The 26,332-nt window shown below is 32.6% G+C and overlaps 3 protein-coding genes across 4 annotated transcripts; 2 read left to right on the plus strand and 1 right to left on the minus strand.

Annotated features, from left to right (window-relative positions):
* The first annotated feature begins 3,741 nt into the window (after positions 1–3,741).
* LOC135143073 (nicotinamide riboside kinase 1) lies at positions 3,742–4,938 on the plus strand. Its single transcript, XM_064074918.1, has 2 exons — positions 3,742–4,143; positions 4,195–4,938. Exon 2 carries the CDS (start codon positions 4,241–4,243, stop codon positions 4,886–4,888), a length of 648 nt encoding a protein of 215 aa, XP_063930988.1. The 5' UTR covers positions 3,742–4,143; positions 4,195–4,240; the 3' UTR covers positions 4,889–4,938.
* On the minus strand, positions 4,931–7,436 carry LOC135143072 (COP9 signalosome complex subunit 3). Of its 2 annotated transcripts, none has more exons than XM_064074917.1 (7): positions 7,212–7,300; positions 6,966–7,139; positions 6,696–6,913; positions 6,433–6,645; positions 6,242–6,382; positions 6,022–6,192; positions 4,931–5,455 (listed from the first exon to the last, which is right to left on the minus strand). In XM_064074917.1, exons 1-7 carry the CDS (start codon positions 7,219–7,221, stop codon positions 5,207–5,209), a joined length of 1,176 nt encoding a protein of 391 aa, XP_063930987.1. In that variant the 5' UTR covers positions 7,222–7,300; the 3' UTR covers positions 4,931–5,206. The 2 variants fall into 2 exon arrangements, with proteins under 2 accessions (XP_063930987.1, XP_063930986.1); XM_064074916.1 differs by having other exon boundaries at positions 4,932–5,455; positions 6,966–7,211; positions 7,272–7,436.
* Positions 7,437–7,504: 68 nt separating this feature from the next.
* Positions 7,505–14,423, plus strand: LOC135143071 (tetratricopeptide repeat protein 27-like). The gene is made up of 3 exons (XM_064074914.1): positions 7,505–8,165; positions 8,220–9,038; positions 13,398–14,423. The coding sequence occupies exons 1-3, from the start codon at positions 7,619–7,621 to the stop codon at positions 14,360–14,362; spliced, it is 2,331 nt and encodes a 776-aa protein (XP_063930984.1). The 5' UTR covers positions 7,505–7,618; the 3' UTR covers positions 14,363–14,423.
* The last annotated feature ends 11,909 nt before the right edge of the window (positions 14,424–26,332 follow it).

The raw sequence follows: 26,332 nt of genomic DNA on the forward strand, positions 1-26,332 counted from the left end.
ATCAGACCTTTTTTTCCTTGACTACTGCGTAATAGCTTTATTAAAAGTATATATTGTATGTACAATAATAGAATGTAATGTATACACTATTTAACAGTTCATTATTTTTAATGAACTTGATCAATTAGAGATCGGTGGCGGCAAAATAAAATACTAACAAATTATTTCACATGTAAGTACCACAACAACAAAATATTTCATTTTTAAAACCGGCAAATCATTTGTCGTAAAAATATTTTCACCATTTACTGAATAAAATATGTTTACTTTCGGCATCCATATTAATGGATTTCGCATTTAGTACGACGTAAGTATACTACTTAACCAATATAAATTAGAAATTTATTTGAGCGATTCTGAAGTGTGGTAGAAAAAGGTTTGACATGCCAAAGATCAAACCAAGTCGACGCTTTACTTCTATACTGCATTTTTTATATTTTAAAGAACTTTGGTACCACATTATTTACAACTGTACTCATATTTAACATCGACGCATTATTAAACCGTAATTAAATTAGTATATTGTAACGTAACATAAATTGGAATGACGTCGTCAAATTTGTGATTGGGATGAACATACTTATTTTGTTATAATTTTAACAAGTTCGCGATAATCTTACAAGTACACTAAGTTATACGGTTTTGTTTGTGAAGTGGCAAATAAGTTGTATGTGTCAGCAGAATGTAATTTATTCTATTTTTTGATTGAATGAAATCAGATGTATCCACACAGAATTGTAACACTATCTTCAGTTGTAATAGTTGCAACGGTTGTAACGTGATTATTTGCACCTGGAGTTTTCAGTTGTTTTCCAAATTAAATTGTTTTACTATACAGAAATAAGTATAGATCTAGGTAGTATAAGGAACGAAATTTTTCTGATGGATTAGGACCAGCAAAAAAATAAATATGTATGTAGGTTTTTTTCAGATTTAACGTATCTCATGCGAGGCACCAAAGAAAAGCGGTTTGAGACATTTGTCTCATGTCTAATATTTGTATAGAGCGGCACAGTAGTTAGTAACAGTTTACTATGCACTTTGTATGGGTTATGTGTAAGCCGCTTCGTTGTTACAGCAGATTCACTCACTATAGCCTAATCTTTTCTTGGTCAAAACGCGATTTCTAGGAATCTTGTCCTTTTCCGCAGTTGTTTTCTGAACAGAATGTCATGGTTCACGCGTGTACATGACTTTTTTACTTCCCGAACGTAAGCAAAAGAAGTATTGTAATCGAGTCCGTCGGCTAACTCTCTACTTTTACATTTTCTCGACCTTTCATGTCCCCTAGAGGACGAAGAAATAGGTCTCCCGTTTCCGTCTGTCTATCTGTCTGTCTGCCGTCCCGGATTTTTATTAGGCAGATAATCTCCGAAAGTACAGGGTCGATTGTATTTATATTAGGAATATCATGTAGATGGTAAAACGCTAACCAAAATTTGTCTAATCATCCCTACCAATATGTGATAAAATTGTGCATAGTAAATGGGTTAATCAAAATATATTTGCTTATACCCTCCAAAAAATTGATTACGTTAGTTTCGAGTGAAATAAGCGGTAGTTCATTCAGAGTGCCTCTCTTGGAACAGTTGAACTATTACCCCGAATTTACGTTTGTCTCTATATCCTATCATCAGAATTTCAGTTCGAAGAGTTCTGTTGAATATTTCATTTTATTGCAAAGTTTCAAACAAAAATATCGATTTTAACTAAACCACGGATTGTTAAGTGTTAATGGACAACGGCTTAAATTTATCTTAAAATATGCACAAACAAAAGGTTGTATGATAATATTGATAAGTCGATAACTTTGATTAACACCTGAATTCTGATAAATTTTAGTTTTATCAAGGAGCAATCAGCAACTTATATTATTAACGGTTTTCTATTTTTACTTCCCGAGCGTAAGCAAAGGAAATATTGTAATCGAGTCCGCCGACCGACTCTCTACTTTTACGTTTTCTCGATCTTTCATTAGCCCTAGAAGACGAAGAAATAGGTCTCCCATTTGCGTCTGTCTGCCGTCCCGGATTTTTATTAGACAGGGAATCTCCGAAAGTACTGGACCGATTGTTGTGAAATGTTGTACTTATATTAGGAATATCATGTAGATGGTAAAACGCTAACCAAAATTTGCCTAATCATCCCCACAACTAATGCGATGACGTCACTTCAAAATTGTACGTAGTAAATGGGTTTTAAATTGTATAAAATAACATAGTCCTACACATGTAGTTTACGACTCCGAATTGAGTTTTTACCCGAAACGTCCAGATTTTTGGAAAAAAAATCAAAATTATAAAACAACATTTTGCAATTTAATTTTAAATCTGCCAACCCGAATGCTTTGAAATGTTGCAGATGTTTTAGCGCTATAAAGAGCATCATAAATCTTTAGTCAAAATATATGCATTTGGTTATCCCCTCCAAAAACTTGATGACGTCAGCTCAAAAGTTTGCCGAATAAATCCGATCTAAAATGTACAAAATATGATGAGTCTGTACTTGTGATCTATCACTCCATTCATATTTTTTGGATTTGCATATACAGGGTGACTCAAAAAAATTAATGAATGCGTGAATTTAATTTATTGAGTTAGTAAGGAACTACAAAACCGAATGCTTTGAAATCTAGCAGATGTTTTAAGGTTATAAAAAACAAAATAAATGTTTAGTCAAAATATATTTGCTTATCCCCTCCAAAAAATTGATGACGTCAGCTCGAAAGTTTGCCGAATAAATCCTATCTAAACTGTACAAAATATGATGAGTCTGTATTTGTAATTTATCACACCATTCATATTTTTTGGATTTGCATATACAGGCTCACTCAAAAAAATTAATGAATGCGTAAATTTATTTTATTTATTTACTCAGCAACTACAAAACCGAATGCTTTGAAATGTTGAAGATATTTTAAAGTTATCATAAACATGGTAAGTTTTTGATCAAAATGTATTTGCTCATCCCCCCTAAAAAATTTATGACGTCACCACAAAATTTTGCTGAATAAATCCTATCTAAAATGTACAAAATATGATAAGTCTCTTCTTGTGATTTATCATTCCGTTCATATTTTTTCGATTTGCATATACAAGGTGAGACACAAAAAAAAATAATGAATGCGTAAATGTATTTTATTGATTTAATCAGGAACTACAGAACCGAATGTTTTGAAATCTTGCAGATGTTTTAAGGTTATAAAGAGCATAACAAATTTTTAGTCAAAATATATTTGGTTATCTTCTCCAAAAAACTGATGACGTCAGCTCAAAAGTTTGCCGAATAAATCCTATCTAGAATATACAAAATATGATGAGTCTGTACTTGTAATTTATCATTCCATTCATATTTTTTGAATTTGCATATACCGGGTGACTCAAAAAAAATAATGAATGCGTAAATTTATTTTATTGGTTTACTCAGGAACCACAAAACCGAATGCTTTGAAATCTACTGCGAAAAAAAAAATAGACATACAGTCGTCACGTTTCCGACAGCGAGGGAAGTACTGTCTAAACTCTTTAGACCAATTTTTTATTTATTTATTTTGAAATCGTATGAACCATTGCATTGGAACGGGTCTTTAAAGGTACTATTTAAAAATAACACAATGTAGAACAGCAATTTAAAAATAACTTGCTTATGAGGTAAGTAATTAAAATGCCATCAAATTTCAAACGTACCTACAAACAACAGAATAGACGCAAACTTGTCAAGTAATTAAAAAATAATAAAAATAAAGTTTTTGGATTCCTATTAACCTGTAAAGAAAGATCATAAAAGAAGGTCATAATTATTTATTGGTATTATTTAACAAGCATTTCTAAGAAATGTGTGTGTAACGAACAACGTGGGTTACTTGTAGATATTTGTTACGCGACGCGACGACTGAACGTTTAACAATTCGGTTTTTTTTGTGTGTTGACGTAATAGATAACATGTTTTGGACATCACTTGCCAATTATGTGTAAATTATAAAGTAATTATATTTCCCACTCTTCCCCAGCAATTACGAAACAATCGATAATATAACCTTACTTATACAAGATCAAATTAGATTTGCTTGATACAACCAGTATTTAAGTTTAAACATTGACGAAACTATCAAGAATTTGCATGAACAAAAATTCTACACAACAAGTAAGTATGAAAAATAAAATACACCGATAATATATACTTTTTTAAAACTAGACACGTGGTGCGAATGTGATAAGCGTTGCAGTGGCACAATACAAAAATGGCAAGTAAACTTCTGATAATTGGAATTAGTGGCGTGACATGTGGCGGTAAAACCACACTGTCATCTCGCCTCAAGGAATGCTTACCAAAAACTAGATTAATTTCGCAAGATGATTATTTTCTCGACGTCGATGACCCGCGACACACTTGGATATCAGAATTAAATCATATAAATTTTGACATATTATCCAGCTTAGATATGGAAAAAATGAACAGGGATATACAGAACATCGTCAGAAATACACATTTATTTAAAATTTCTAACATTAATAAAGGAAATAAAAACATACAATCCATAGAAACGTTTCAAAATTTAGAGGTTGCAGTTTACGAAAAGGTGAAAAAATCTAACGTTTATATACTTATTGTAGAAGGATTTTCAATATTTAATTATAAGCCTTTACAAAATGCATTCCATTTAAAGTATTATTTCACATTATCAAAAGAAGAGTGTTGGCAACGTCGCGAGCAGCGAGTGTATGAACCTCCAGATTGTCCTGGTTATTTTGAAAAGTGCGTGTGGCCCGAACATGAGGAGCAACTGAGAGAAGTACGTGAAGAAGTAACAGATGTAAAATATTTCGATGGGACATCCAATAATGCATTTGAATCAGTTCTTCTAGACATTGACAGCATTTTAGATTAATGAATGTTGTATAAGCTTCTACAATAAATAAAATTTTCTTGTAGCAAGTATATCAGTATTTTATTGTAAATAACCTCAGTACAATATAATTTCAATCATTACTTAATAGAAACACAAAAATAAATAATGTACAACGGTCTGAAAAAAATAATATTAAACTACAAAAAACACACAGTGTTCATAAGGTGACAATTTCAGTTATCAAGTTCATGAGCTGTTCTTTCCTTTTCGTATGAAAAAGCTTAAATGTCAATAAGTATACAAAAAAAATATATGAAAACTCAAATAACACTGAGCACTGAGAACTATAATAAACTTTTACATTGCATAGGTGCTTTTGCTTGGCTGTTCTTCATCCTGTACACCACTGGATTTTTTAACATAAAGTGGGTTGACTTGTATGTCTTCATCCATTGCAAGAATTTGTTTATCAAGTTCCATACATAGAGCTAATTGAGCTTCCAAGCTCTTCAAAACATCCGGACCTCCATATTTGTCAGGTTCATCTCTAAACACAACCATTCCATCTTTTTGATTGATAGTAGCATAAATTTGTTGATCCTCGATCTAAAACAGCATTTCAAGTGGCATTGTAGGTTCTAGAAATTACTTTTTCCTAATAACGTTGAAATTCGCTTTCAAATATGAACGTTAGTGGTAACAAAATCAGTAAATTCTTTAGTTTTTCAACGTAGTTGGAAAAAGTAGTATGTATGATATGCGACGATAGTATATTCTCCCCACTTGTGTAGATTCTACCATGGCCGACTAGTATAAAGATTATGGCCTGTCCAAGAGGTACGATACGTGTTGCCATCTATTAATAATTACACTTAATAATTTAGCAAAATTTTAATTTGACTTGACATTATGGGACTTCAAAACGTGTAATGGTGGTTTGTTTCGGTATGAATGCCTTTGTGCCTTTCAAAAGGTGTTAATAATTCTTTTGTCGTTTTTGAATTATTAATAGATGGCAGCACGTAATGTACCTTTGACATTCCTTTGGACAGGCCATAATCTTTATACTAGTCGGCCATGATTCTACAACTCATCTTTGGCTCGTCAGAATGCTTTCTACACTCATGAGGTGAAAATCCATAGTCTACAATTATTCAACAAATAACTATTACCATATGTAATATATAACGTTCAGCGTCAGATGGACCAGGAAGGCCAACTCTGCTAGCTACATCAGACAGACTCAAAGTCAGAAACGTTTTCGTCAGCCTTTGTATATTTTTCTTATAAAGCACTGAGGATACTTGCTTAACAAGACCTAAGTTGTGATCCCTGGTGAATGCCTTAAAAGCCCAATTAAAACGTGTTTAAAAAACAAACTGAAATATTTACCTCCCTATGTTTATTAAGTACAGAATTTAAATCTGCTGTATTATTTGATGTAAAAGAATTTGCTAAATCATTATAAGGCTGCGATAATGGTTTGATAAACCGAGTCACCACTTGAGAAGCATATTTAGGCACTGGTTGTATCTATAAGAATATTATAAATAAAATTTACTTACAGTTAAATGTAAACTTACTTTTCCATGTAGTAAAAGTGAAACTAAAATATATTTCTTGTAAGCTTCCAGCATAATATGAGACACAGCATGTGCGGGTGTTGTAATAGCAACCTCAAAGAAATAAAGCGCTCTATCTAAATTTCTTACTGCTAAATAAATCATTCCGCCATAATAATAATATAATAAGAAATATTTTGCGTCAAATTGGGCCCCATTAGGATTATGTACAATCTGAAATACACTTAGAAACTTATGTAAATTGGAAAATATACTTTTGTTACCTCTTGGCAAATTCCTGTTATATCAGTGTCTAAAATTTCTAGTGCCGGCTTAAAGCATTTAGCTAACAAACACAGCTGGCATAAATCTGCATGAATAGATGTTAACTGTGAATCAAAAAACCTTAGTTTGGATATTGCTTTTCTTAAAAGTAATATCCCCTTCAATGGTTGTTTTTGTTCAACTAAATAATTTGTTAACGAATGACAGAGTTCAGCAACTGGAAGAAAATTTGATATAGTTGATATTATTCTCTCATATATGTGCCGTACATGTATCAGGTGCTAAACGAATTTGTTCTCCGTTACAACCTTGGATAAATTCTTGGACTTGAGTAAACCGATTGTCTGGTGTGTTAGCGGGGACTGAAGTATTAAATTTGGCCAGTAGTACTACCAGATAACCAAGCGAATGTTGTTGCAAATCCAACGTTTCCAATACATTGTCTAAATGTTGAGTATTTTTCAAAAGAACATCCGAGGATTTACTTAAATATTCACAAAGAACTTTGTAGTTACCTGAAAACATAACCTCAATTGTACTGCCAGTTGTCGATATTTAGCTTGAAAATCACAAACCATGAGAAGAGAGTGTTCTAACATTTGTCACAAACTGTTCTAAAACAGATGCCATTTCATCCGGATGTAAAATAACTTGTTAAACTAAGAAAATGAATACTATTTTTATACACAGACCCAAAATTTGACAACCGGTAGACCAGATGAAATGACAATCAAGTACTACCACTGATAAAATTGGAAAGAATCTAAACATTCTAAACGACAATTGTTTGCACGTGTTTGGGCCACGATATTGGCAATCCTGTTTAGCTTCTATTTTGAGGTTAAGTTGTGAGTAATGTGGAGTGTGAAAAACTAACATGTGTTTTCATTAAAAACGAGATTCTGTTTACAAGAAAGGCACAATGGCTGAGTTTGAGGAATCAGTTAAAAGATTTTATCTGCGCATTAAAACGCACAAAACAGAAACACATTTTCCAGAAGATTGGGGTAGTTTAGTAGTAGAAGATCGATTTTGGAATCATATTCTCGATGTATCGCTAGACAGTGTATTGTTGAAAGAATTTTTTAGTGCCAAAACCCCTGAAGAAAGAGAAGAATATTTTAATTTTGGAGTTGAATGCTTTACGTGTTTTATTCAGTGTAATTTTACTGGTCCCGCTATCAAAGAAACTGTAGCAGAATTTCTATCAGGGGATAAGTTTCAACATATAGACTTTGCCGGCCGTTTATCGATGAACAATGAAGAAATTAACGTGAACACAAAGTTCCCAGTGCTTTTAGTGGTTTCAGAAATAATTTTTGATTCTTGTATCATCAACAACCTTGTTAATCTGTGGTGGTGCTGTCGAGCGTTGATGATTCATCAAGATATTTTGGACGAGTTAAGTCCCACTTTATTGTCCAATGCGGATCGTCTGAGTAAACTAATTCAAAACATTCCTTTGCAAGGTTTGCGGTATCATTATATAACAAATTTGAAAGTTCATTTCAATTTTTTTTCAGGTTTTATAAAGGCAGAATTAGATATTGAGTTAGCTCAACTTTATCTCAGATTTCGCCATGTTAGCAAAACCAAGGACTACATAACATCAGCCAGTGAGATATTGGGACTAGAATATAATTTAATAGGAAAGTTAGGCAAAAGAACTAAATATCAAACAGAAGATATAGCACAATTATCGCTTCAAGTAACACTCGCTGAGCGAGAAGGAATAAATAGACCTGTGGTAGAAAAACTAACAATTCCAAAAACTTTCGGACTTAATGATGATGTCAGATTAGATAAAGTATCATTTACTGATGGTTTTGAATTAACAAAGTTACCAAATGTAGAACAAAAACTTTTGTTGACTATAGTTCAACAGACTTTAATTTCTAGTCCACCTGATGAATTACAGGTTGAAGAAATATTACCAATTCTCGAGTTAATTCTAAATCAAAACAATACTTACTCAGTTCGCGTTATGGCTTTGCTATTACGATCTAAATTGGAGAGCAAAAATAAAAGAACAATTGAGAGATGTTTGAAACAGTGTGAGGATATTATTGGTTTTTTTGATAAGGAAAATCCATCAGCCATGATTAGGATTGGAGATATGTTTGGCACATGTTTTATACCAATATGGAAAGTGCGAGCTCAGTATGCTGATATGTTATTAAATTTTGGTTTGGTGAAGAATAGTTTGGAGATCTATTTAGAAATTCAGCTGTGGGAGGAAGTTATAGTTTGTTACACAATTTTAAAAATGAGAGAAAAAGCAGCTGAAACTATAAGGAAACAACTGGAAGCGAAACCTACAGTGAAACTAATGTGCTTATTAGGTAAGAAAAATATGTGTATTTTTAAAGATGATAATTATCTGAATTTTTTGTTTGAATTTCAAAATTTCTACTTCAAAGACAAATATCGTTGTCTTTGTCAAATACTTCTTCCATACAAAAATTATTTTATGTTGTAATCTAGAACTTTACCATTGACCAACTGTAAAATCTTCAATAACAAAAAACAAAAAAACTCGCATGTTGAAGTTTTAAAAACACTAATGCAAGAAGTTGCACTGTTAGATCAGTAGTGTTTGATTATATTACTTTTAAAAAGTTAAGATAAAATTGTTGAAATGAAAAATGCAGTACTGAAAAATATTACTTCTAATTTAATTTTAATAATATCGAGTTTTGAGACCAATAGATGCGGAATGACAAACAATTTATTCAGAATTCTATAAGGTTCATGTTCAACTTCTTCAAAAATCGGATAACACCGTCACGAATTCTTTCATATAAAATGCAGAAACATTCTAAAGTGTTTTGAAAATATTGAATATAGTTCACCAAGTATCGCTTGCATATTTTCAATAATTCCATATCCAGTGCTATTGTGCATGTTCAATATGATCTAAGAACACTAGCACTACTTTTACGTTTTCTCGACCTTTTATAACCCCTAGAGTACGAAGAAATAAGTCTCCCGTTTCCGTCTGCCGTCCCGAGGCAGAAAGTACTGGGCCGATAGATGTCAAATTTTGTATTTGTGTTAGGAATATCATGTGGATTTTGCCGAATAAATTTTATCTAAATTGTACAAAATATGATGAGTCTATACTTGTGATTTATCATTCCATTCATATTTTTTGGATTTGCATGTACAGGGTGATTCAAAAAAATTAATGAATGCGTGAATTTATTTTATTGATTGAAATCTTGGAGATGTTTTAAAGTTGCCATAAGCATGGAAAATTTTTTGATCAAAATGTATTTGCTCCCCCCCCCCCCCCTAAAAATTGAACGCTACCTCAAAATTTTGCTGAATAAATCCTATCTTAAATGCGCAAAGTATGATGAGTAAATACTTGTGATTTATCACTGCATTAATATTTTTTAGATTTGCTTATACGGGGTGCCTCAAAAAAATTAATAACTGAGTCAATTTATTTTATTGATTAAATCAAACATTGCAAAACTGAATACTTTGAAAACTTGTAGACGTTTTGAAGTTATTGTAGGCATGGTAACTTTGTAATCAAAATGTATGTGTTTTGATTACATCATCTCGAAATTTTTGCCGACTAAATCCTTTCGAAAATGTGCAAAATATGATCAGACTATACTTGTAGTTTATAATTACATTCATATTTTTTAGATTTGCTTATACAGGGTGAGTCAAAAAATTAATGAATCAGATAATTTATTTTAAGTTTCCTCCTCTTTTGTCACATTATACACGACTCCGTAAACTAAGCGTTATGAGTGTAAGATTTGCTTTCCCAGTGGAAGTCCCAAGTACGAATCCTACAGCGTTGAAAAGAATTTTTTTTTTTCATCAAAAAAAGGCACCCGATTTTCTTCACAATGTGAGAATACAATAGATACTGCCATTATTTATCATACTGTACTTATCCGTGTGTTTTACAACAATTCATAGTTTTCCATTGTTATTAGCATAATAGATCAATCACTGCAATGGATGAGAGAGGATATCGACAATTGTGAAACCAATACGAAAAAACTTTTTCTTACTGAGTTTTATATTTTTCTATGTTTGTCACCTGTCTCATTATGATTTCCGACCAAAGATATTACACATATACATATGAATGACTTCCTGAGCCTAAGCTAAGGAAGTATAGTAATCGAGTCTATCAAGCGACTTGCCACTGCCATGTTTTCTCGACGTTTGAAGACCCCAAGAATACGAAAAAAGTGGTCTCCTTTTTCCGTCTGCCTGTCGTCTGTGTCAGTTTTTATTATTCACAATGACCGTCCCAATTGCTATCAAATTTTATACGTGTATTACAGGGGCGGCTGGTCAGGGGCGGCAGGGGCGGCCACGCCGTACCAGTCATTTTAAAATACTTAGTAAGCGTTGAAATTAGAAAATAAAAAAAGAAATAAAGTTTGAATGTACGTTAGGATAGATCATATATATTAAAAATATATTTTATTATATTGTAGGTACAAAATAAAGCATTTGTTGCTAATTTTAAATGCTGATAAACACGCTTTGCCGGCGAGATTTCGGCACGCCGTACCCAGGAATGCATTATGCTCGATGTTTCGACTTCGTAGCAGCTTACGGTTTCATCGTTCCCTTTGTCTAGTACACTGTAGTAGACAAAGACCTGGCGGAACGTATGTTGTGCCAGGTCCGGCGAAATCCTCCTTCGCCGTACCCAGCAACGCGAATTTAGTTTTTAAAACGCTTAATATTTAAGATAGCTAACCAAATTACAAAACAATAACGGCTTCGATGTTCTTCAGTGCATCCTATTTTTTTTTAATAATAATAATTGTCGATTTAATAATACATTTTCCTGTGTATGAATAATAAACGAAAAAAATTACATTAAATTATCTAAAATTTTATTTTTCGGACATAACTTAGCTACAACATAAATGCGCTTTTTCTGTATTTTTAGCATCTAAGCGTTTTCAGATATTTCAGAAACGAATTTAAAGTTTTAAATCATTTTAATTTTTCAATTATTCAATTAATTTATTTGACAATTTGTCATATACATTAAAAAAAAAATAAATGTAAATGAAGATAGTTAACAGTTGGTACTTTTATTATTACTTTTTTTATATTTTTTAACTGCATGTCATTATTTAATTATTATTATTTAATTGTGGATGTCCGGGGTCGGCAAGCCGTATAGCCGCCGGTCGACGCGGAACTCAGTAAAAATAATGTTTTCGGTGGTTCTCAATTAATGATAAAGCAGAACAAGTAGAATTAAGGATTAATAGTATTTGGAATCAAACTGACATTGTCAATTTCCTATAAAAAATTATTTTAACAGGTCGAAACATTTGAGATGTTTTGTACATCCTGGCACGTAAAATGTCAGTGGTTAATGAGTAGCAGCCATACATTACGAAAATATATAACACCAAGGTGTAGACTCAAAATATTTGGCCGACCCGGAATTTTGACCCACCAGCCGCCACTGGTGTATTAGGAATAGCGTGTAGATGGTAAAACACTAACCAAATGTTGACTGATCATCCCCATCACCAGTAGGATGATGGATGACGTCATTCAAAAATTTGCTATTGTAATTTTTTTTTTTTTAATTTTATAAAATACGATACTTCTGCACTTGCGGTGTATAACTCCATGCTGCGTTTTCACGTCTTCGACATCCAGATTTTTGGGGGGGAAAAAATTAAATTGTATAACATTTTGCAATTTAACTTTGAAACTGCAAAACCGAATACTCTGAAATCTTGCAACCGTTTTAAGGTTATCGTAGTCCTGTAAATCGATAATCAAAATTTATTCGTTTATCCCCTCCCAAAAAAATTATGACTCGTCCCAAATTTTTCCGAATAAATTCGATTTCAAATCTGCAAAATATTATGACTCTATACTTGTGATTTACCAATGGATATAGTTTTTAGAATTACTTATACAGGAGCACTAAAAAAAAAAATGAGTGAGTGATACAATTTATTGTATTGATTAAGTTAAGAACTACTCACTGCATATGTGCAAACTGATATATAGTCCTTGCAAAAATGTTGATGACGTTATCACAAAATTCTTTATTGGAAAAACTGACTTGAAACAAACATGTAGCACGTTTCTTTATGTTTACTTTAATATTGCATAATATCTTTATTTTAATTCATAAGGGTTATCATAAAAAAATTAAATTCGCAAAATCAAATGATTTTCGAAAAAGTGGACTTGGGGGCGAGGGAAGTTCTTTCGAAATAACTTTCGACCATTTCTTTTTAATTGCATTCCAATAAAAAATGTGAAACTAGAATTTTGAAAAAACATAACGTCACAGAAGCCAAAAAAATGTCCATTAAATATTCGGTTTAATGTAATAACGTATAATGGTATTCAGAATCAATTACCGTTGTATACTTTTTTATGGAACTATTGTACTCCCAGTTTAAAGTGGTTTTTATGACATGATAATAAACATTATTACCACGACGGACAGTATGAATTGAATAATAAAATACGGCCCTGCAAGAAACCGACCACTTTCTTATTTAAGGCTAGGGATTTACTCCATTGTCCCCATCATCAACTTCGACACAATGGACCTATCATAAAAAGCACTTTAAACTGGGATTTTTACTTTATTCTTCAAACTAATAATAATAGGACCTTTTTTTGTATATGAATTTTGCGAATTGTTAATTATAATCGTTTTTCTGTTGCAGGTGATGCAACTGATGATGTGACTTGTTATGAGAAAGCTTGGGAAATGTCGAAACGCCGAAGTCACCGAGCTCAGAGACATTGGGGTCAGTTTTTATTTGCGCGCAAAAAATATGAAGAATGCATTCCACATTTTGAAAAATCTCTTAGTATAAATCCTTTGCAATCAAACATTTGGTTAGGCCTGGGATTTGCAGCTCTCCAAGTAGAAAATTGGCATACTGCCGCAACAGCATACCGACGCTACACTACTTTAGAGCCGGACGGTTTTGTGGCGTGGAACAACCTAGCCCAAGCTTACTTGAAGATAGGAAATAAACGCAGTGCACACCAAGCCGTTCTTGAGGCTTTGAAGTGCAATTTTGAAAATTGGAAAGTGTGGGAAAATTTGCTTATAATAAGTTGTGATATATCCAACTTCTCTGATGTAATTCGCGCTTACCATCGACTGATCGATCTAAAAGAAAAGTATTTAAATATAGAGGTGCTAAATGTTCTTGTGTACAGCGTATGTAATGATTCAAACGATTTTGATGGTAACTCTGCGCGGCAATTTTTACAGAAAACTCGGGAACTGGTCGGCAGAGTTACCGCATTGTATCCAAACAGCGGTGCAGTATGGGAATTATATGCTAGTTTAGCTCCAGTTCTATTGCTTAGAGCTCAACGTCTGCAAAGAGCCTACAGGGGATATACACAAGGTGCTTGGGACAAAAATCCAAAAACTTGTTTTCATGTATTGAATGTTTGTAATAAGTTAGGAGATATCGTGCTTGATGATGAGATCGATCCAACAAATACAATTGTAAGTTCAATAAAACTGAACCTTTCTGCTGCGTTGACAGCTGTTAAGAAGTATAATTGGGAAGAAACTGCAGCATTAGTTGAAGAGGTGTCCACTCAGTTAGATCTAATTTTGGAAAAAATGAAAAAAGGAACTGCTGCATTTAGGGTTGATGTCAATTAGCATTTATTTATTTTTTACTTTGTTTAATCATATTACCGCTCCTATTAAAATATAAAAAATAGTTTGTTTTTCCATTTGGCCCTCTGCGACGTAAAAAGTAGAGCCACTGCTAACTTCCCGTTTCCTTCACATCCTCCACAACTACTAGTGCGAAGAACAGGTTTCTCGACCAAACTGCGAGATTGTTGTAAATACATTTACGAAATTTTCCGCAAACTTAACATTTTTATTTGTACTACTTAACTTAAAACTGAATTCAGTTCACTCCAGTAAAACTCCCGTAATATTAAATGCAATAGGTATAATAAGTTCTTACGTACTTTGAAATTTAAATAAACGAATACAACTCTCCACTTTTGTCCATTGTTTAGACTAAGAAGAGTTAAAAATCGAAACTGTTGGTGTTTTTGATAGTGCCATGAATAATTCTCCACAGTATTCTTTTCTGCTAGACTCCAAACCACAATATACGACGTCTTTTTGTAACATACCTAGTCCATGTACCGTGTGTTTGAAAAAAAGTCCAGCATACAGAATGGTGTGGTCAAATTAAACAGTTTTAAATATAGGTGGAATTAGAATTAATTCTACTGCAATGCCTCTACCTAACCTCCGGTTCCTCCCGATCTGATTTGAAAAATTGATGTTCAACGTTCATTTGTTTTTTGTTTGCGACATTCAACATTTTTTAATGACAATAACACCCTATATATTTTTTAGAGATTCTCGTACTTTTTTTAAATTCTTTGATGTATCATGATGTCATTTTATTAAAAAGTTGTGGCAAAATTTAATTAAATTTTTGTCTCAAGACTGCACCGAATTTATTACCGCAATTATTTGCATCTACAATCATTGTGTGAACTTAGTTTTGTTGTTGTTGTTGGCATGTTCAGAAGTATTTAATTTTAATAATTAATTTTCTTCTACACGAAAATAATATAAATAAAAAATGTTATAATGAAAATCTCTACAAGAGTCCCAAATACAGCCTGTTATTGAAAGGTACGTACAAAATAAAATCGGCAATTGGTCTCGAAGTACCTATAGGTGCTAAAAGTTAAAAAAAGTTCAGGTAAAAGTGTTCTTCTTTTAGAGATAAAAATTTTTAAAGTTTATGTCCAAATTCGTTGTACGCCTCTGATAAAAAGATCATCTTTCGTTTCTGTAGCAACATTTAGTCTTGACAAAAGTTTTATTGTTATCGTTGCTAGGATTTACTAAAATAAATTAATTTTATCTATTTATCCTTCAGTAGCGTCTAAAAAGGTTGGATAAGGGTTATTAATTTTCCCGTTATAATTTTGATAACACAAAATAAGTTTTTCCGACTTCTTAGACTTCGCGAAGAACTGTCTATTTTGTTGTACGTACCTTTCAATAACATCCTGTATATACGTGTATGTAGGGTGTCATATAGAAAAATTGATATCGTAGACAAAAAAAAACATCGATTGTTCCAATCATGTTGGAGTATTAATTTAAAACGATTTAATTTGACCTGTCATACAATCATGTACCCAAATAAATAAGACAGCTACAGGCCTGAGCTTTTTTTCAAACACACTTTATGTTACTACCATATCGCATTAGATTTATTACTTCAGGTTTTAGGTGATCAATTCAGAAATGCCAACACAAAAGTTTGCTTGGTATCAAGTCACCCAGAATTGTACGATTTTTTTAATGCAATTTTTAACTTCCTATCACTGCTCTAAGCGTATTTCTTGAACGCTCGATTTTTAGATATGGGATTCGTGGTTAATTCAAGTATATGCATCTATGTAAAAATATATTTTGTTATAAAAAAGTTGACCACTGCTGCATTCAAACAGAATGTTTGTGAATACTTAGTTAGGGAATAGATTATAATGAATTGAAATGAGAAATCTTGCTTCAATCACGTTTATTCATACACTTATTTATAAAAACCAAGCTCCGAATAGCACGTTGTAGAACAGGTGTGGGTTGCTCAGCGAGTTTCAAAGGCACTTCTATATTTACAGATTTGACCTGGTTCAAATGTGAGGGTAATCCAATCTAGAAACAACAATATGGTGAAACGTACATCCTAAGAAAAATTATAACAAAATTTTCACATAACGTTATCAGACAAACTGTTAATAATCAAAAAATTCATAGCGTATATTAAGCCATCATTAGAAAGCATTGCAGTCGGCTATTAAAACTTAACGCAGGCATAACAGAAGCTCTTGAAATTTGTGCATTTCTGACAGTACATGATGTGGTTTTTACAAAAAATTAATAACGAAAAAAAAAAGAAAACCTACAGGATCGATTTTAGACCGATGTGTCTCCTGAGGCAGAATATAAAAATGGTGTTTTTGGGTTAACTACCAAAGTCACGTTGGCGCTAACTTAACAGTTATGCCTCTTTATCATCTAAAGCCGGTTCTGCTTATAAAACTTGCCTGTTTCAAATAATACTTACGTTCTGATTTCCTCGTCCAGTTAGAAGAACCTGAAACATAACACAAAGATAATTTTAATTGAACACTAAGTTATAACAAAACGCTAATAGGTTTTCAGTGAGGGCAAGTGATAATCATGAATGTAATTATTCCAGTCATAATAGCGTATACTATTATTATCATCATGAAAAAAATGTAGCATGCTTTGTGTAAACTAGCTACTAATATTGCAGCTTGTCTACCTAAGCCGTTTCACAGTTTCAAAGAATAATAAATCACATGCAAATGTGACGATTGTATTGAACTACTCCGATTTTTTTTTCCTGAAACTACCAAGTAATGTCAAAAATGCAAGACCTATTTGAGACCTGAAAGTTAATCACTCCTTGTCTAAGACCATAAAATTTTTCCACTTTTGTCAAATCTTTGAATTTGTTCAAAAATAACAAGAATTAAGAAATGATAATCTAAACTGTTAGAATGGTTCTAAAGCAAAATCAAAAGTGTTATTTTCTGACAAATTAAAAAATTTGACAAGTCTAAGTGACGAAAGTGCCATAGGCTGGGAAATCATAAACTTTCACGTTTCATTTGCGACTTATTAGTCTTGCATCTTTTGACATTACTCAATTTCACGAAAATAACTATTAAATTTTTAACACTCACAATTAAATCATATGGGGATTCGAGAGATGTACTGTGAATAATAAGTTTACAACCGTCAGCTTATCAAACTTGATAAGGTTTAGCTAAAAACTCACCTAGGGATATCAGATGAAAGAAGTTTTCATACATCTTGGTAGACAATTTCTGCAAATAAAAAATGAAATACGTTAAATACACATTCATTCCTAAATAAAAGTTAATGTAACAAAAAAAATATTATCAGTTGATATTCTTCAGCATATTAGATATGACAGGGATAACTATTGTTCATCATAAAATTATATGAAGTTATAGTACAATCTAAACATTCAGACAACACAGTATTCTAACACTTGAAACAGTCAATACGGTATGAATCATTCAAAGGATAGAATAAAATAGGTGTCCCTATGAAATTGGATACATAGCCAACTCACACAATAATTTTATTTTTATAGTATAGATTACTTAGGTACCAAATCAAGATTTCTTAGGCAACCCTATAATATTCACATACTACTCTGAGCTCTAAAATTTGGTTCCAATTAGATGTTTTCATATGCAAATTAAATAATTTCACCTATATGTAAAAAGATAACTCTATTGTTTGTGAAATGTTACTATACATACTACTTTTCTTGAAAATACCAGCTCATCAGAAATAAGTATAGTGATTTTAAGATCGCCTCTCCAGTTACGATTTTTTTAAGTAGTTTACAGAAAACGCTATAATTGAAACTTCAAAAAATATTCTGATATAGTATTTACCTGACTGTTGACTTAAACTGGCCATTGTCCAAGCTGCTTCCGCCTCCTACAACAAAGTCCTAAGAATTAATAACCACAGAAAAATGCAAGATATTGAAACGATTATAATTAGGTATCAGGTACGAAAAAGCAGCCATTGGTATAATCATAACGCTCAGACGGTAATTACTATCATCATTTATATGTAAAAATACAGTCTTTTTTCATTAATGGACATGCCTTACCTTAAAAATCACGTCTTCCGCGTTTACCAAATGACGAAAAATACTGTACTAAAACAAGTTAATCCAGTTAAATTTAAACTTTCAACAAGGTAACACACTCTACAAATGGATTTGCTCAGATGGCAAAGTAATCATAGTCAATCAGATTGACCAGGGCGTGAATCATAGATTCATCACAATCATGAAATAATTAATTTAAGAAAATAATACTGGAGGATTAAACTAAAAATGCGTTACGTTGGAGGACTTTTGTTTTTCGTTTATACGCTGTACATTTTTCATAAGTATTTAATTCGTTTCTTTGCAAAAATAAAATTATTTCAAAATCAATGTTCTCATTATGGAAATTTTTCGTGTTGATCATAAGATCAATACACACGCGTTTCGTTCTTACGCTATAAAATATACTAAACTATAATAATAACCGCTTTACAATGACGGTACTTACAGAAATCCTTCATGTGATCCATTCTAATAGCACAGTTTCATCCTTGTTAACCTGGGAACAAACCATAATTACCACACTGAATTATAGACATTTTCGATTTTCAGAATTATAAAACTATTACGTTGTTCAGACATAAGTTATCAACAAGAATATTCAGTCATATGCTTGTCTATTAAAAAAATCATCATTATACGCATTACTAAACATATCAAAAGTGAAAACTTGAATGTGTCATTTTGCACGTTTTTGGCTATCAAATTAATTGGCTCTGGCGAATATTGCACTCATGAAAAGGAAACCCCAACGCTAAAATAAAACTGAAGATAAATTTACATTCAAAGTTCTCTCTAAGACTTTAATTTCTATGAGAAGCTATTGTTGCGTTGTATTTTTGTGTAAAAAATCAAAATACATTTTCCAAAAATTTAACAAAATACGCAAGAACTGTACAGTTTCATACTACTGATAAAAGTATAAATAGGACAAAATCTGAATATGAACAAAAATCTTTTACAAAATTGTAGGCGTTAGAGACAAAGTATTTAAAAAAAAGTCATTGGCCATCAGGCTTAGCTATTGAACAAACACTATTCTTGGTGTGGGGTCCACACAATCTTTTGTCAAATTGAAAGTCTAATAAATTTCGTTTTAAATAAGTCTAGGTATGTCTATTTGTTTTCAATTTTAACAATATTTCTACTTGAATGTAGTTGAAAAAATCAAAACTGACCTTTACCACACGTTTTAAAATATAAATCACTATTACTTTTCTATATCCAAAATATATGACTAAAATGATACACACCTTCGCGGCGATCTGGCAAAATTTTGATCTCTGCATTGTGCTCATTAGCGATCATCTCTTGAAACGAATGTTCTGAAAAATAACAGTTTTAAGTCATCATATTCAATTAAGTTATTGTATCTTTGGTAAAAGCGCGTTCAGAACATTTACGTAATCACTTTCATTTCATACGAACGAGACTAGTTGAATTCATCATAAAAATATCTGCATATATGAACGGCTCACGTTGTAGTCGACCACGCCACTTGGTAGTCATTTCACGTGGAACCTTACTGGACATCTTTACAATACACGTTTTAAATTTATGCAATTAATTCTTCGAGTACTAGACAACGGTGAAATGATCGATTAAAATGAGATCTGCTTACCTGAGTAAAATGTGAGGGAAAACCCCATTGTGGTTGATATCCACATCCAACATGAGGTACGGAGTCTAGGACCAACATTCTCCCACGACGATTTTGGCGGAAAGAAGGAAATGAAGCAAGGAGCATATTTGGGTGTGAAACGTTGACAGTTGCGCATCATGCGCATGCGCACCCTGGACATTGGTAGAAAGACAAATGCAAGCGAGCCTATGTACATATACCTGGTATATACCCGAATTATACCTGTTATAGGAAAGTGAAAAAAAAGGAAACCAATGGTCATTAAAAATACAGCAGAACAAACGTTTTAGACAACTTATTAGTCAATTGATTTTACTTTTCTTTAATTTTGTGTATAATCGGTTGCATAGACGTGTTTATTTACATCTTCTTCTTTTTCTTCTTCTTCTTCTAATCTTCTTCTTATATATAAAAATGAATGTTTATTTTTCATTTGTCCCATATGCGTTCGTAAACCATTCATCCGATTGCGATGAAACTTTAGTGAGTTATAACATTAAGATTAATAATAATATTAATAACAATAATAATAATAATATTAAATACATTAAATTTAGACTTGAACCACACACTCTACAACCTATCAAATACCAAAGAAATTCCCACACCCCACAAACTAGACAACATAATAAGTGGGCTGAAACAAAAATAAGTGCATGGCAAATTCCTCAAAGAGCTAGACGAAACTTACATCATCAAGTTTATATCACAAATAGAAGGGTCTTTGTTTGCTATTCAAGACCAAGTACCACCTTTAGATATCTCCAATGTAGGTGTACGGTGTACATATCAATTAGTTTACTTGAGAATTTGAAGTATTTATACTTACTTAAATGATTCAATAATTGTCAAAATGTAAGAAGTTGTTTTGTTGAGAACATGTCATATTGTTCGTAAGTTTCTCGAAAAATCTGATCATGTCAGTCAGAATAGATGCGCGGATAAATGTTCGGTAGTTACACTAGGCTCTTGGGGATGTGGTAAAATTACAGAATAATATTGTAAAATAATATGTCAAACAAAAAAAAATGAAAATGACAAAACGGTGCATTGATATCTGGAAAACAAAAAGAATAAATAATTAAATAAATTGATCAAGCAGGCACAATCAGCCAACACAATATTCTTACAACCTAGCCATCTCCCTTAAAACTTACAATAAATGACGCAAGATTAGGATTAAATAAATCAAATGACCTACCGTGAATATTAAAAAACGCTCAACATATTAAAATTGGTGAATTTTTATTTAAAAAAAGTTAAAGTTACGACAACGAGAGGTGACAGTCTTGTGAAGATATTCTAGGTATGTCATTCGCCAAAATCCGTATTATCTTAGCAAGTACTAGCCCCGCCCACCCACCCTCTATTTTCTTAGAGGGTATGCCATTGGCCAAAATCAGTATTATCTTGGTAACTACTAGCCCCGCCCACCCGTCCTCTATTTTCTTAGATGGTATGTCATTCGCCAAAATCAGTCTTATCTTAGCAAGTACTAGCCCCGCCCACCCACCCTCTCTTTTCTTAGAGGGGATGTCATTTGCTAAAATCGATCTTATTTTAGCAAGTACTTACCCCATCCACCCGTCCTCTATTTTCCTAGAAGGATCTTATTTACTAAAATCAGTCTTATCTTAGCAAATACCAGCCCCGCCCACCCACCCTCTATTCTCTTAGAGGGTATGTTATTCGCCAAAATCAATCTTTACTTAGCAAGTACTAGCCCCGCCCACCCACCCTCTCTTTTCTTAGAGGGGATGTCATTTGCCAAAATCGATCTTATTTTAGCAAGTACTTACCCCACCCACCCGCCCTCTATTTTCTTAGAGGGATCTCATTTACTATAATTAGTTTTATCTCAGCAAGTACTAGCCCCGCCCACCCACCCTCTATTTTCTTAGAGGGTATGCCATTTGCCAAAATCAGTATTATCTTGGTAAGTACTAGCTCCACCCACCCACCCTCTATTTTCTTAGAGGGAATGTCATTTGCCAAAATCGATCTTATTTTAGCAAGTACTTACCCCACCCACCTGCCCTCTATTTTCTTAGAGGGATCTCATTTACTAAAATCTGTTAATTCTTCTTGTACAACAATTTTACTCGGTTTTCTTACTTTAGGCTGAAGACGAAGACAGTGGTCATGGAAACATGTACCTTGTTACTTCCCGAGCGTAAGCAAAGGAAGTATTGTAATCGAGTCCGTCGGCCGACTCTCTGCTTTTACGTTTTCTCGATCTTTCATGACCCCTAGAAGACGAAGAAATAGGTCTCCCATTTCCGTCTGTCTGTCCGTCTGTCCGTCTGTCTGCCGTTCCGGATTTTTATTAGACAGATAATCTCCGAAAGTACTGGACCGATTGTTGGGAAATTTTGTCCTTAAGGTATATTAGGAATATCATGTAGATGGTAAAACGCTAACCAAAATTTGTCTAATCATCCCCACCACTAATGTGATGACGTCACTTCAAAATTGTACATAGTAAATGGGTTTTAAATTGTATAAAATAATATAGTCCTAAACATGTAGTTTACGACTCCGAATTGAGTTTCTACCCGAAATGTCCAGATTTTTGGAAAAAAAAATCAAAATTATAAAACATTTTGCAATTTAATTTTGAATCTGCTAATCCGAATGTTTTGATTTGTTGCAGATGTTTTAGGGCTATAAAGAGTATCATAAATCTTTAGTCAAAATATATTTGGTTATCCCCTCCAAAAACTTGATGACGTCAGCTCGAAAGTTTGCCGAATAAATCCTATCTAAACTGTACAAAATATGATGAGTCTGTACTTGTAATTTATCACTCCATTCATATTTTTTGGATTTGCATATACAGGGTGACTCAAAAAAATTAATGAATGGGTAAATTTATGTTATTGATTTACTCAGGAACTACAAAACCGAATGCTTTGAAATCTTGAAGGTGTTTTAAAGTTATCATAAGCATGGTAAGTTTTTGATCAAAATGTATTTGCTCATCCCCCCTAAAAAATTTATGACGTCACCACAAAATTTTGGTAAATAAATCCTATCTAAAATGTACAAAATATGATGAGTCTTTTCTTGTGATTTATCATTCCATTCATAGTTTTTGGATTTGCATATACAGGGTGACCCAAAAAAAATAATGAATGGGTAAATGTATTTTATTGATTTAATCAGGAACTCCAGAATCGAATGTTTTGAAATCTTGCAAATGTTTTAAGGTTATAAAGAGCATAATAAATTTTTAGTCAAAATATATTTGGTTATCTTCTACAAAAAACTGATGACGTCAGCTCAAAAATTTGCCGAATAAATCCTATCTAGAATATACAAAATATGATGAGTCTGTACTTGTAATTTATCATTCCATTCAAATTTTTTGAATTTGCATATACCGGGTGACTCAAAAAAAAAAATGAAATCTACTGCGAAAAAAAAACATAATAGACATGCTGTCGTCACGTTTCCGACAGCGAGGGAAGTACTGTCTAAACTCTTTAGACCAATTTTTTTTTATTAAATAGTTTACAACCTTTATCTGTGGAGTACAGACATTATTCAAATACCGAAATGACGATATTTACAAAATCGCCTTTGAACACATTCAAGCTTTGAAACAGTACTCTAATTTACTACGAACCAAAAAATGGTAAAGGCAGGTCAAACTACGTATCTGACCTTCAGTGTTGCGAACAATAAAGCCCAATAATTTCATGGATTCATTGGTGATGCCGAAAACATGCGGAACAAAAGAAAGTGTCGAGTCGAGTGTTATACCTAGGTCGCGTATTTCAGTGTATCTATTAAGTACTACATTGGTAACATTTAATTGAATAATAACATGGTTGTAGATTTTAACAATCAAGAGTTGTTGCTCATACGCCCGCCAAGGTTTTGGGATTAATACAATCATTTTATAATGATTTGTTCGTGTGTTTTCTGCGTATGAGTGCGCATGCTCGGTAGAATTGAATTGAAATAAATGGAAACAGTGACATTTCAATTGCCTTTTGGCATTAGACAATAAATAATATGATATTACACGATATTGATATTTTCTTTGTTAAGTAGCATCGCAACGCATGCGTTGTAAATTTAAAAACAGCTAGTTTAGTACATAATAAAGGGTGTTTCAAAATAATTTTCATCTAGTTAGATTTGAAATCGCTTCAACTTCTATCTTTCCTTTGATGAGAATCTCCAGCCATAGGCGACTAGATGAAAATCATTTTGAAACACGTTGTATAATTTTTATTATACCGATGCACATATTTAAAACTAGAATAGCTGATGCCCGCAGATCCGCCTGCGTGGATATCACAATTAGGACACATTATTTTTCACCCTCCGATGGGGGTATAATAATAAATCTTATATACAGTGCATCTTTTTTAAAAATGGCATAGGGATTCCCATGTTAAATTTTATACCCCGTGGTAACTTATGTTTGAGTAAAGATTCAAAGTTGAAATTTTTACTGGATGTAATTTGGGTCATCTTTTGTCGATTTTATTAAAGGTCAGGCTTTAAATTAAAGGATATTTCTTAAAAAAAAAATAAAACATTTATTTCGTAGTTGGTAGGTACTATTTTAACATAAATCCAGAATTCTTTTTTTCTTTTTGTTTCAATACCATATTGTTACAAAATAAATAAAAAAAATTTAGACACAGTTTTTTAATCTCTATATTTTTTGTGCTTATTCTTTTGCTTTCAAACAGTTAGGGGATATTTTCAAGTTTCTGTTTTTACATGTAAAATCTCTATGTTCCAAAAACGATTCTGCACCCAGTAATATGAATACGCAACTGACAAATGTAATTTTGAAAAAAAGTATTTTCTTCAGTTTTCTCATATAAGTCGTTATTTTTCGGTGGTCATTGGCCAATTGACATACATAATAAATATATAGTCGTATAATCGTTTCTCGAGGGCGATGATGAGTGCCTCATTGTCGGTGACGGCGGCCGGGCGACGTTCGCTAAGGAAAAGTCTGGAAGTGGAAGTCGCGATGGGTACCTACGCTAGAAATCCTCGATCGCGGAATATCTAGAAGGGAACTATGACTTTAAATAGAGGTCACTTTGAGGGACGAGGCATTCAATCAACGAGAAAATACAGTCAAGTTGCGCCGGAATTCTTTTGTACATAATCGTTGTGTAATTAGTCGTATAAAATTGAGTTACTGAGAAATAAATTGTTGAGTTTTACCCACGCCGATTTTAATCGTAACAATATAGTCGTATAATTTTAATTATATAGAATCCAGACAAATAAACGTATATTTTTCGTATACCTATTGTATGGAAATTATTGTAACAATAATTACTGTCAAATGTGTATCAAAATTTAAATGCGGTACAATTGGCCTTGACCACTCCCTGACTAAACTGATATCAAACTGTGTACGTCTGACCTAAATTTATATTTTCTTTATCTACAAGAATTTATAGAAGATGTATAGTCACGCAATCGTAATATGTATGGATTTATCCGGCAACAAAACGATACACAACAGCAAACAAAAACTAAACTAAAGGTATCGTGAACAGTGCCCAAACATTTTGAAGATAGACACTGCTAATAAAATTGTTAAAGAAATGCAAGCCAAAATGAGCTTGAGCGAAATTTGCTAAATTACAAAGAAAAATATGACATTTTGGGTGAAAGTATTCAAGGTCTTTTTAATGAAAATCAGCTTTTAAATTTAAGAATTAAACGCAAAAACGCCAAACGATGGAGCAATGCAGCAGTAAAGGATGTAATTATATTAAAATTTATTTGTGGAACGTCTGGATTCAACTATCTTTTAAAGAAAAATTTTCCGTTTTCATCTAGAACAGTACATCGCAAAATTGAGCATTTACCTGGAATTTTACATGCAATTTTTAATTACTTGTCAATAAAAATCGAGAATTTTAATGAATTCGAAACAGACTGTTGTCTATTATTGGATGAAGCAACTTTCACTCCGGGCAAAGAATACTGTCTAGGTTCTGGAATCACATTAGGAAATACGACTTTGTCCAATAATAATGAAATTGCGACACATGTTTTGGTTTCCATGTAAACTGGGATAAATTTAAGATGAAAGCAAATAGTTTGCTATCATGTCACTAATGACTCTGTGAATGGTGAAGAATTAATTGTTGTTATTAGGAATATTACTGCCACAGTGGATCGTATAGGTTTAAACATCACTTCAAACATGGGAGCTTCCAGTCGGACTATGTGGAAGCATTTTGAGATTAAAGACAAACACATTCATTCA

The sequence above is a fragment of the Zophobas morio genome, unplaced genomic scaffold (assembly GCF_036711695.1).
Source record: "Zophobas morio isolate AGI-343-1 ecotype UQ-CSIRO unplaced genomic scaffold, CSIRO_AGI_Zmor_V1 ptg000058l, whole genome shotgun sequence".
In the NCBI taxonomy this organism is placed as follows: domain Eukaryota; kingdom Metazoa; phylum Arthropoda; class Insecta; order Coleoptera; family Tenebrionidae; genus Zophobas; species Zophobas morio.